This window comes from Emydura macquarii, unplaced genomic scaffold (genome assembly GCF_026122565.2).
Source record: "Emydura macquarii macquarii isolate MOO-44397 ecotype Brisbane River unplaced genomic scaffold, CSIRO-AGI_Emac_v2 contig_480, whole genome shotgun sequence".
NCBI classification, from domain to species: domain Eukaryota; kingdom Metazoa; phylum Chordata; order Testudines; family Chelidae; genus Emydura; species Emydura macquarii.
This window is the reverse complement of record NW_027130617.1, coordinates 14,120,801-14,133,212: the sequence shown is the minus strand read 5'-3', so window position 1 is coordinate 14,133,212 and position 12,412 is coordinate 14,120,801. Positions and strand designations below refer to the sequence as shown.

Here is a 12,412-nt window from a genome sequence, read left to right as displayed (position 1 = left end):
TCATTTGTAATATTTTACATTTAATTTTTTTTATTAAGGGTAGTTGTCAAAACATGCTAAAGTGTACAATAAACATCTCTTAAAGTAAAACTGGTACAAGTCTTTGTTATATCTGTGGCCATATGAGTTGCTGTTGCATATGCAGAAAAAGTTCATTTCTTGAATTTTAAAGTTCAGGGTTCTACATTTCTTGAGCGAGGTCTGTTCAGCGTTAGCTAATTTGTGTTTGGTTCTGCTTCTCTGGAAAGGCCCAAAATCTGCTTCACATTGTGTTGTACTGTTCAATTCTGTAATTAACATTAACATTTAACCTTTTTAGCATCACTGCCTCTTTCAGTTTGGAGCCACCATTATCTATTCTAAAGCCATTAGATTAATAATAAAGAGGTAATGAGCAGAGATCACAATTGGAAGTATATTTGAGCTCACTACTCCTGCTAGGATGGAAGAATCAAAGAAAAAGTCAATCGGGCTGTAGGAGTCATAGTGGAATAGAGAGGAAAGTATAATCCCTTTCCTTTTTATGCAAGGATCTACAAAAAAACCTCCATTTAAAATTCAGTAGAAGAGCTTTTCACTCCGTAGTTGCTAAAGACACAGTACTTACCCTGCTACCAGGTTTACAAATCTGTCCAACCTCTCAAGTCTCTATTCCAGTTCTCAGCCAGAAAAGTAGGGAGATGAGCATTACGCTTCTGCTTTGTTTGAATGGAATCTAAAAAGAAATTGCTGCTTTATAGAGTTATGGCCATAAACAGTTGAAAATAGTTGGGCTCTATACCAAGAGTCCCTTTTAACAACTGTTGTAACTGCCTGTGGCTCAAACACAGATATGGTTACAGTATTGCCAAGTTTTCAGAGATCGTGAATGAGACCATTTAAAGAAAAACAAATTGTCTGTCTGCCTTCTGATTTTGAGCCTTTAGGTCAGGGGTGGGGAACCTTTTTTATGTCAAGGGCCTGATGCTGGCCCTGGCGGCGGGGGAGAATTCGGTGGCGGCGCGGGGGGCAGTGCCCGCCGCCAAAGTCCCCTCGCCGCCGAAAAGGGACAAACGGCGGCAGGGTTTCGGCGGCGGACCAAATCATTACGTGGGCCATATACGGCCCGCAGGCCGGACGTTCCCCACCCCTGCTTTAGGTGTAAGCTGTTTGCCTCAATTTGTGTACATTGCCCCTTCAAAATTCATTCCTAAATGTGTGGCGCGCACAAACTGAAGGGGCTCCAATTACCCCTACCTAGCCCTGGGGTGCAGCAGCTGCCATTTTATTCTCCTTTCCCTCTTTATCACTAGGGCCCTACCAAATTCAATTTCATAGCCAGGGAGTTTTAAAGTTAATCAGTTTTATGGTTTCAGATGTTTGCATCTGAAATTTCATGGTGTTGTAACTGGGGGGGTCCTGACCCGTCAGGGTGGAAGGGTTGCAAGGCTATTGTGTTGGGGCGGGAGAGGGGGAGGATTACCCTGCTGCTGGCAGGGGCACTGCCTTCAGAGCTGGGCAGCCAGAGGGGAAAGCTTCTGGCCAGGTACCCAGCTGTAAAGCCAGTGCCACTGCCAGCAGCAGTGCAGAAGTGAGGGTTGCAGGGTATGGGGGGTGGGTTACCCTAGATCTAGTTTTCCTGGTAGTGTCCTGCCCCAGTGTATGCTGACAGCTGGAGCTGCTGCCTTCCAAAAGGTGGGGGGGCTGATAGCCATAGCTGCAGAGCTTCCTGCAGCTCAGGGATATCCCAGAGATAGGTCTGACCTGCTCCAGGAGTGGCCCTGCAGGGGAAGAGAAAGTTTCCTACCTTCCCATCCCAGACAGTTCAGGAGTTGGAGCCATGCTCAAGATAGGAGCCCCTGACTGGGTGCCAGATTTCATGGGGGAGATTAGATTTCACTGTCTGAGACAAGTTTTTCACAGCTGTGAATTTAATAGGGCTCCCTAGTTATCACTGTATCCTGACTCCCTTTCTGTTCCTCATATTTTTCCCCTCCTCTCCTTACTCCCTACCATAGCCCTTTAAGGTTGCTCAAAATGGGATGATTGGATTAGTTAATATCGCTATCTCTTTTCTATTAAAGTTGTACACAGTGAAATATTCTTGGCCCAGCCATTCTCTTGCTAATATTTTTTGTTTCGTTTTCATATTCCAGTACATGGTCTCTTGCAGACATGCCTCGTACGTGTTTTGATTTAAGGAAGAGTCCCTTTCATCAATGTCTGAATTTGAAAAATCCACTTCCCTAATTGCCACCGGCAAATCACAAGCTTGCTCTATCAAGGGAGGGAACCTACTCTGTTAATTACTGCAGATATTAAGTTTCTGCTTAAAAAATATTCTGGCCATTTATAGTGCATGTCTTCACTGCAGAGTTAGCTCAAGCTCTAGCCTGGGTGGTTGACCTACATGGACAGGTCACACCCTTAAACCCATGTTAGAGGTTTTTCTGCAAATGCCAGTGTCAGGGCAGGCTGTAAAAGGAGAGCAGATTCTCCTAGCACTGGTGGGTGGCACTGAAGTCAGACTTCCCAACTAGCCACAAACAATGCTTCTGATTCCCCATGCTGGTTCTCAAGAAGCTAAAACAAAATATACACTGCCCCCTTTACTGCATTTCAATCTCTGGCTCCCAATCAGCCATTAGGTCCAATAAAGAGAGAAGTTATTTAAAACTCTATGCTCTTTACCAAAAAGGTTCTCCTGACCCCAAAGGATCAGCCACATTACCAGATCAATATAAGTTTGGATCTTACCCAAAATACCACGCTGCCAGCCAATCCTTTAATAACTGAAACTAAAGGTTTATTATAAAAAGAAAGAAACGAGTAATGTTAAATGATTAAAGCAATCAGATACATACAAATGATTTAAAAGTCCATAGATATCAAGTTTTCAGTAGAATTGTGGAGTTTGCAGGCTTGTATAGCTTGTACATGGTGTACATCCAGTACCTGGACGGGTCTCGGTTCTTTGTTCCACAGCTTCAGTTGTACATGAGTTGATCCAGAGGTAGGTGAAGGCTGGAGACTAAAGACAAAATGGATGTGGTGCAGCTGCCTTTTGTGTCCCTTGGCCTTTGCCATGCTGCTTGTGGAAATTTACAGAAATAAGATGGAGTTCAGAGTCATATATGAGTAAGTCCTGATGACTCATAAGATGTAGCCCCCTGAGTTCTTTCCCTGGGCTAATTGTTCCTTTGTGTTCCCTTAATGGGCCATCAAGCAGCTAGTGCTGCAGCCATTCTGTCTGGAGTGTCACCCCTGCACATCTTTCATATCAATGTTTGATTTGTAGGTGTCTTGTACATATTAATCTTCAAGAAGTGATTTAAGTATTTAAACCATCATGATGGTGCTTGAGTGCTAACCCTCTAATTTAAGGAAGCCTACCATAATGGGACAAGAAAATCTCCAGGCTTGAGGAAATAAGAAATTAATGCTTAAAATGGCCCAAAGAGCATAATTTGTGGATTGATAAGTAGTTCTGAGTCTAGTGTTTGCCTAAAATTCTTTCTTTAAAAATAAAATAATTTACTAACGTCAAAAATTCAGTATTTAAACAGAAGTTTGTCCTTTAGGAAACCATCAGCTCCCACAATGTTTATTCACTTCCTATCTGTTTCATGCGTATCACTTATTTCTAACCCCCCCATGAAAATTTTGGAGGCTTTCCGGAAAAGACCACCATGAACGAGCCTGACCAAAACTCTAGAAGTCAGAGAGCCATCATTGCATGAGCTGACTGGGTTGGCCCATATCATGCTCCAATCTCACATTGTGTTTTATTTTTTACCAACTGTCTTTCCCATTGTGAAAACTCAAATATTTGCTTTTGTTGAATTTTTGTCAGTTAAGTGAGGTCATTTATTTTCTCTTTGAAGAGGCTTAATTAAAAAGTTAATTGATCTCCTAGAGGGCCTCCTAATACTTAACACGTCTGTTTTCATCTCCAAAAATCTGCACTTCAGCCATATGAGATTTTTAATTATCCCCATTTCATAGAGGGAAGACTGAGGTAGCGCGGTTCTGAGTTGGTCAGAACCACAGAGTGAGTGGGTGGTAAGACCTGGACTTAGAACTCTGGAGAATTCCAGTCTTATATGAGACTATACGGCTCTTCCAATTGTTAGTGTGCCATGTTTCAGCCATAAAACATTCGTATTTATCTGTATAAAGGATAACTCTAAGGTTATAAAACGAAGCGATTGGTGTTTCCCACAGAATGAATGATGTAAATATATAGTTTGCTTAAACAAGATTATCCTATGAATTCTCTGTATGTATTTGTATATTGTGCCAGTAGTTGGAGACTAGAGATTTCATAAAATGCTTAATTTTATAACACTAATTATCTTTACAGATTTTAAATGATTATATTACTGTCCCTGGAATTGAAATTAAATTGTGTATTGATAAAGAGCATACTAAATGCCAAACACAGACTGGCATTTAGCACAGCAGAGGGGTGTTTATAGTAGTGCTCAGTGTTTAGTTTTGATCAATTTAGTTTTTGCTTTCTTTATATGAATCCTATCCATAGATTATCCCCTTCTCCAGAATTTTTGGCCCATGGGTGTGGGTGGGTTGTACTTGAGAAAAACAAATACAGATCTCTCAAAGTCTGTGTGTGAGGGAGGCAAGGGGAGAAAGGCAGAATAATTCAACCTGTCATAGTATAGGACTCTGACCCCTTCTGTATTGTGTGAGTGCATCCCCAAGGTGTGAGACCTTGCACCTTCACCTCTCTGAGTGGAATCCTCACAATTCTGCCACTATTAGACCAGGTCGTAGGCTGTAGTATACTGTGTATCGAACATGCTTACTGCAGCAGGCCTGACTTAGCTCAGGATCTGCAGGTTTTCCCTTTGGTTTTCCCACTGTGACCAACAGCGAATGCAGTGACCCAAATTGTCCCCTTAAAACAGAATATTGTTTAATCTTAACAGGAGAAATAAAGCATAGCATAAGAGAAAAAGGATTTTAAAAACAACAAAAGGTCTACACACGTCTGCCTTAACTCAAGTCTTAGGTAGGCCTGTTTTACCCCAGACACTTAAATTCTGGAGGCCTGGGTCTCAGTCTGTTCCCCTTAAGTCTTTCTGACAATTCCCATATCGTGCAAGAGAGAGCATGTCCTTTTAAATTTAAGTCATTCATTGTTCTTTCTTCCCAAGCGTCTGTTAGCCTTCTAATTGAAAACCATTTTGGTGAACTCTGCATCTGGTGGAGCATGAGCATCAAAGTGAATGTCATTGTCTTATGCAGTGCTGTCGAAGTGTATATTAGGATCTACCTCCCCACCTTCCTGGGTGCATTTCCTGACAATCCTGCTATTGAATTAACTCTGTATACGCATATAGTAATCAAACAGAATGTAGTATTTATAAATTATTACAGTGCACATGAAAATCAGTCATCTCACCCCCTTAAATTAGGCTCACTCATGCAAATCAGTATTGTGAAGGCGTTTGTTGCTCTATTGTTAGGTAATGGAACTGAAATTTTTATTGTGAATTATTTTGGCGATATTGCCTTCTATTTCTGTTAGCCAACATACATTTTATTACTCACATAAATTGTCTGTAGAACAAAGTGAAGGGTAAAAAAAAAAAATCAGACTCATAGACATTAAGGTCAGAAGGGACCATCATGTTCATCTAGTCTGACCTGCAAATGGTCCTGCAGAGAACCTCACCCATAGACCCACTGGCTGAGTTACTGAAGTCCTCAAATCATGATTTAAAGACTTTAACTTACAGAGAATCCACCATTAACACTAGTTTAAACTTGCAAGTGACCTGTGCCCCATGCTGCAGAGGAAGATGAAAAACTCCCAGGTTTTCAGCTGATTACAGCAGTTGTAATCCAGCATAATGCAGTAAATCTAGTTTTTATTTATTTATTTGTTATATAATTGGGTTGGGACTGACTATTAAAGAAAAACACTCGATCTCTTCAGAAATTTTGCAAACTGCTGATTTCTATGATAATATGCTTCTTGGCTTTTCACTTTCACTTTTTAATGCAACCCTTCTCTTCCTAGATAATAGCATTTAGCTGTGTGAGGTGTGTTGTCTTGTGTTTGTGTTTCTTTAGTACCTTTTACTCAAACTTACTGTGGTATAGCATGATCCATTCTCTCTACATGGGGAAAGATTGGTTCTGTCTAGAGTCCATTCTTGGGAGTGGGGAAGTTGGAGGGCGGGTTGGAATTAATTTGTTTTCTCTATGTTTGTTGTGGAAATGCATAAGTTTTTTCTCTTTCTTTCCTCTCTTGATCATCTCATCTGTGTGGGTGAATGTTCCTGCAAACCCTTGGTGAACATATAGAGACCTTTGGTATGCTCATTCTTTCATTAGAGCCCAAAGTCACAGATTCTTATAAAATAATGAAGATCAAAAAACCCAAACAAGTCCAATCATAACATTGAAAAATGGCTAAAATGTGCACTTGAGGGAAAATTGGAAATTGTCATTTGATAAATCTGCCTCTTTACATGGTCTTGTCAGTCTTGTCTTCTGCAGTCCAAAAATCTACCTCATCTTCTGCAGTCCAAAAATCTACCTCTTTACATGGTCTTGTCAGTCTTGTCTTCTGCAGTCCAAAAAGTGATTTTGTATAGTGTTTTCCTGGTATTGGCCACTTGTATCAACCCATTAAAATGAATTGTGCTTATTTATTTAAAAAACAATACCAACAAAACTTAAATGCTGGTGTTAGTGTTTTGAGACCAGGGTTAAAATTTTCAAAAATGCCTAACTCCCATTTTCCAAAGTTACTTAAGTGCTTACGTTACAGTGACAATCATTTGAGTTTTGGTGGGGCTTAGAAGTATTCAGTAACACTGGAAAATGGAACCAAAGCTATGTTTATACTAGGAGTGCTTTACCAATGTAGGAATACCCGTATATTATGTCAGCAAAACGCTACTAGTATAGATGCACTGATACTCATAAAGTTGCACTTCTTATCAGTATAGGAAAACCAACTACCACGGGCTAAAAAAGTTATACTGGTAAAAGCACAGCTTTGCTTGTATAGCTGTGTCTACAGGAGGGGCTTTTGTGAGCACAGCATATCAGTCCGGGATCACATCTCTTCACCCCTTTAACCAACATAGCTGTACCATCAGAAGTCTGTAATGTAGACATGGCCTTACGCTCCTAAGTCACTTAGGTGCTTTTGAAAATTTTACCTCCAATGTTTTTAAGTAGGTTTTTTTTTTCAATTCATTGTAACATACCAGCAAATGTGAAATATGTTAAAAATATGCATATCTAAAGGATAAATAAGTGGGAGTCAGAAACTTTATTTAAAGAAGAGATGTTCTGGGTTGCTTCTGAAGAGAGCAAACCAAAAGTGACGTAGGATAAGGTAGAGGATTTATGTGGAAGAACTCCTGTGGCATCTTGAAGTTCTAGAAGTGAACAGAATTTTTTCTCATGCTTCAAGCAACTTGAATCTCTTTCCAGATTGCTTTTTAAAAAAAAAAATTTAGCGTGTTGTATCCCATAATCAGAATAGAGTAGACCAAGATGATTACTTGTAAAATGCCCTAGTTCATAAATTCTCTCTGAAGTTAAATATGGAAGCATTTAAAATATATTTTTAAACAGACAATGACAGATGCCCTGGGACTATCTAATGGGGCCAAAAATGTCAGTGAAAGAATATGAATCAGTGAGGGAAACAAAACATAAAAAAATTCTTCTATTTGGTTCTGCTGTGCTGTAGAGGGGCAAAGTTATTCCTTATGGTCTCTGCTATAGCGCTTTATGTAATGATGCTATGTACTCCAAAAATTTTGATGTTCTTCCACCTACTACAAAAAACACAAATAAACCTGAACTGTTTCGTTTTTTTCTCTACCTATTTAATTGTAGGTAGGTCTAACACTGATTAAAATAATTCTTCATTACAAAACTTGTTTTCTACTTACTGACTACTGGGTTACTATTTCCATGATTTCTAAAGCCAGGGATAACGTGTGTTCCTCACCAATCTATCATTGCTGTATCTGCTCTCAGGATTTTCTGAAATTCCCCCTGCACTGATGCATCCCCAACCTGTGCCAGTGGTGCAGACCAGCCACTGGCATTTTTATTCCAGTATTATCTAACTTCAGGTCTAGGTAGCATAATAGTAAAAACACCGGTGGCTAGTCTTCTTTAGGGATCCCACCATTTGCTAGCACTGTTGGAGCTGTACCAGTACTAGAGCAATGGAAGGAGAGTTTTAAAAAATAATCATATAAACAAGGCATACATATTCTTTGAGGAAGCAAACAATAGGAACGTCCTGACTCAGCACATGGTTGTTTTCAGCCAATCATAAAACAGGATTTTCCATTTTTTAAGGAGCAGAAATTACAATAAACTTGTTAAAACATGTTTCTGTATCCTAACCAGAAAACGCTTGACCATGTTGTTGAATATTTTTAGAAATTACTTATAGCAAAACTCATCATCACAGAAAATTTACCTCTGCTAATCTCGTATTATGTGGAGTGACACCAAAGAAAACAAAATAAGCTTGAGTTTTTCATGGTGATTCTTTGAATGTTTCAGAATGACAATAAAAATTGAAACAGCCCTTGTTTTTCCTTACATGTATAAAATATCCTAGACTGATCTGGCTGATAAAGACCTTCTAAGATTAAAACAACTGAAAAGTGATCTTGAATTACAGTATGTGTAGTGCACATTTTAAACAGTCATCCAGAATTGTACTATTGCTACATTGCTTTAAAATCAAATGGAAAATGAATACCTTAAAAGTTTATTCTCTGACTGTGGGCATCTCTAATGTGCAGTTTTGTTGTAGCCATGTGTTTTGTCTTCGCTTGCAATAATGCTGTACAATTTGTATTTCTGCTTGCAATCAGCCTTTAAATAAAAGTGATGAAAAAAGGCAATGAGAACTATTTTGTTCTCCAGTTGTTGAAAGTATAACTTTAAAAAAAAAAAAAAAAAAGTTTGCCTTAGTTGGATGTAGATTATTTACAAAGGCCAGGTTTTTTTCAATCAATTTGAGAATGCTTAACCTCACCTTAAAGACTGCTTGCATGTACAGTATTGAGAGTCATTAGATTTAAAGTAGATTAAGTAATTTATGAAGAAGTATGTAATACTCCAAAAGTATTAAGAGTCTACTGGAGATACTGTAGAAATCTTAGAGATACTGGTGCTTGCTTTGTGTTTAGTAAAGGCAATTAATCTATTAAGTGTAAAAGAACTGAAGAGCAATTTATCATGTACTTTTATTTAAAGCAATCATACTTAATAGATAGATGTTTCAGACATCTGTATTACATGTTTAGTGAATTGAATTTAAGAGAATATTTTTTTGTATTTTCAGTGAAAGAGTTCCTAGCCAAAGCCAAAGAAGATTTTTTAAGAAAATGGGAAAGCCCCCCTCAGGTAAAGAACCATGATTTTTTTTAGTGCATTGCATAACTCTTACTGGTAGCTTTTCTAGAAATGAGTTCAGTATCCAGCACTCAGATACTACTGTGATGGATACCACAGAAAATAGAAGATAGATACAAAAAACGGTTGTGAGAGTGTCCATGTTAAAAAGTTAAACGCATTTTCTGTAATTGCAGTTGAGATCAGCAAAGATGCTTTGCTGTTGGTCTCTGAAGCTGGGGAAAGTGTATTTTTAGTGATAGGTTCCTGGCTATGGAATTCATTCTCACTAACAGTTTCATAGAGTTTAAATATCACCACTCTCCTAACCTATTTCAACTGGCTTTTCATAACAGGAGACCTTGATATATCCTGGATATTGCCCTTGGAAATTTCTCTACTGGTTGGTAATCCTTTGACTTTAGAGAGGTTTCCCTCTTGATGAGCAAGAGTGCATAGTATATGCTTCCTATTTGGAGAAAAAGTTATAATTTTAATTACTTTTCAAATAGCATTCAAATATTGTGGTGATAGATATCTCTTATAAATGTGTTCAAATATGAATTCTAGACAATGTATGAACAGTTGTTCATCAGCACATTCCCACATAGAATTCTCTTTAGCACTTAATGGTGGAAACTTGATGAGTGTAATCTTCTGCAGGTTTTGTTTTCTTTTTACTTGTGTTAACATCGTGATCTGTTTGCAGCTAAATTCTACCTGCTAGATAGATATCATGTTGATAACAACATTTGTCATTTTTAAACATAAATTAAATAGGTCCATTTCTGTTTTAATGCGAGCACTGTTACGAATCTCTGAATACAAGTACATTGTGTGAAATTACAATGTTAGTTAGCTCTCTAGTTTCTTTCAGCTTTGATGGAAGAAATTGCATCCCTCCTCTTTGATGAATGACTACATTTCCCATCACTAAGTGTTTTATGTACCCAAACTATACACATTATTTATTAATTTGTTATACTCTTTTGTGCATACGTAGAATACTGCTGGCCTAGATGATTTTGAGAGACAAAAAACCCTTGGAACAGGATCATTTGGGAGAGTTATGCTGGTGAAATATAAACCCACAGAACAGTATTATGCTATGAAGATACTGGATAAACAGAAGGTTGGAGCATTTTATAATTATAATAATTTCTGTGGTTAAAAACTGTTTTTGCAGGCGGAGAGCATGCAGTTCATTGTAAGTCATTATCTGTGGTCTGAAAAAATGTTGCCTCCTACTATTTTCACTTTTCATGTTGCTACAGTGGGTTTTAGCTGGCATTTGTGCCCCTTGAGAGGAAAATAGAGTTGTTTGTTTTCTTTAACGATTATGCGGTTGTCTTAGGGATTCAATTTTTTTTTTAAAAAGGCATAAGTAAAAAGGCATACGTTTTTAAAAGGCATAAGTAAAAAATAAACCCTGCATTAAAAATAAACCCTGTATTAAGTCTAGTCATAGCATAATGCACTTTTATGCAGATCATTATACTTCATTCCCTATCTCTTTGGGTTTGTAGTGTTTTGGAGAGAACACATTTAGTTCCACTATCCTTTTTTTTTTTTTTTTTAAATGGATCCATTGTCCTGTTGTCTTTTCTCATGTTTTCTTGTGTGGATTTTATTTGTTTCGATTTTATAAATATTTTGATAATTTTTCTTGGGTTTTGCGGCCTTCTTCTCATTTCTCCACTCAACAGAAGGCTGCCTGTTGCCAGGACAGGTGAGCTTAGTGCCAAGGGAACAAAGATGAGCAGCATGGGCCAGTTGGCTGTTGGTTGAGTCTGCAGCCCTGTATGCATGAGCTACTTCTATGTCTTGCTGCATTTTTGACTGCTGGGAAGGTAGTCATCTTTGAAGGAGCTGTCTGCTGCTTATCCCATATCCAGTTTTCACTGCTATCCCACTCCTCCTAGTCAGCCGCCTAGAATAGTCTAGTATTGCTAGTTTGGGTGATCTTATACATGTGCAAAGTAAATATATAGTTCTGGCACTAAATTTTAAAGAGTAAAACTTTTCAAGGTCAGAGAATTTGACACATCCATTTATTAAGTAGAGATCACTAAAACGAGGTTTTATTTTGGCATGGGTCTGATTACATAGTGGTTAAATATGTATCACGTGTAGAATTCTTTCTTACTAAAATTAGTACTATTGACAGTTCAAACTGTGTGTAAAGAAAATTTAATTTGTTGTTCCTTATTAGGGAGTTTCCACATTTTCAGTTATAATTGTTCAGAAATGTCTTTACTTCATATCAGCCATTAGAAATGATGATGTTTCACAGAATATGCTAAAAAGATCATGTTTGAAGAAGTCCAGAAGCAACTTATTTTAAAGATACAATTTTTGCTTTTAATTATCTTTTGATCAAATGTAACTAATTAGGATTTAGATGGAATCTGCCCAAACATTATTCAACATAAGCAAACTCTATTGTATATAGTGACCTTGTAAAATGGAAAATTATCTTGCTATGTGTTGATACAATGTGGCTCAAGAATTTTGAAGGGTACTTTGGACCAAGAGTCCACACATTTTTCATAGTATGGTCCACAATCTAATTGACCAGTTGGATCATTCTATCTACATTCTTTATAGCATAGTCCACCTCCTTGTGCATTCATGATCATATAACATCCCTGTAGCTACTATAGTAATTGCTTAGATAGAAGAATAAATCTAGGAAAGAACTGAAAGTATTTTGAGCTCCATGTGATTTAGCAGCTGGAATTAGAGGAGAGCCAACACTGTACACAGCTCTCCACAGACTATAGAGAGAACTGCTGTTTTACACATTTGGTATCTATTGAAAATTAAAATGCCTTGCTAAGGTTTGGATCACCACTGTTATGCTACTCTAAATTTTATTTATAGTTTTTTATCACATCTGCGTTAGATTCAGTAAACACTATCATTTGTTTAAATTTAATTTTAAACAAAATTGGAATTTTGGAATGCAAAGTAATATTGTTCAAATAATCTACACCTTTGTTTATTTTTATGGTAATACCTT

At 37.7% G+C, this 12,412-nt stretch overlaps 1 protein-coding gene across 5 annotated transcripts in view; it reads left to right on the top strand.

Moving 5' to 3' along the window:
• PRKACB (protein kinase cAMP-activated catalytic subunit beta) overlaps positions 1-12,412 on the top strand; it is a 97,965-nt gene that overhangs the window by 57,670 nt on the left and 27,883 nt on the right. For all 5 annotated transcript variants that reach the window (XM_067538581.1, XM_067538580.1, XM_067538583.1 and 2 more), the window contains exons 2-3: positions 9,341-9,402; positions 10,394-10,522. In XM_067538581.1, coding sequence (XP_067394682.1) covers positions 9,341-9,402; positions 10,394-10,522 — 191 coding nt within the window. The remainder of the gene's footprint in view (positions 1-9,340; positions 9,403-10,393; positions 10,523-12,412) is intronic.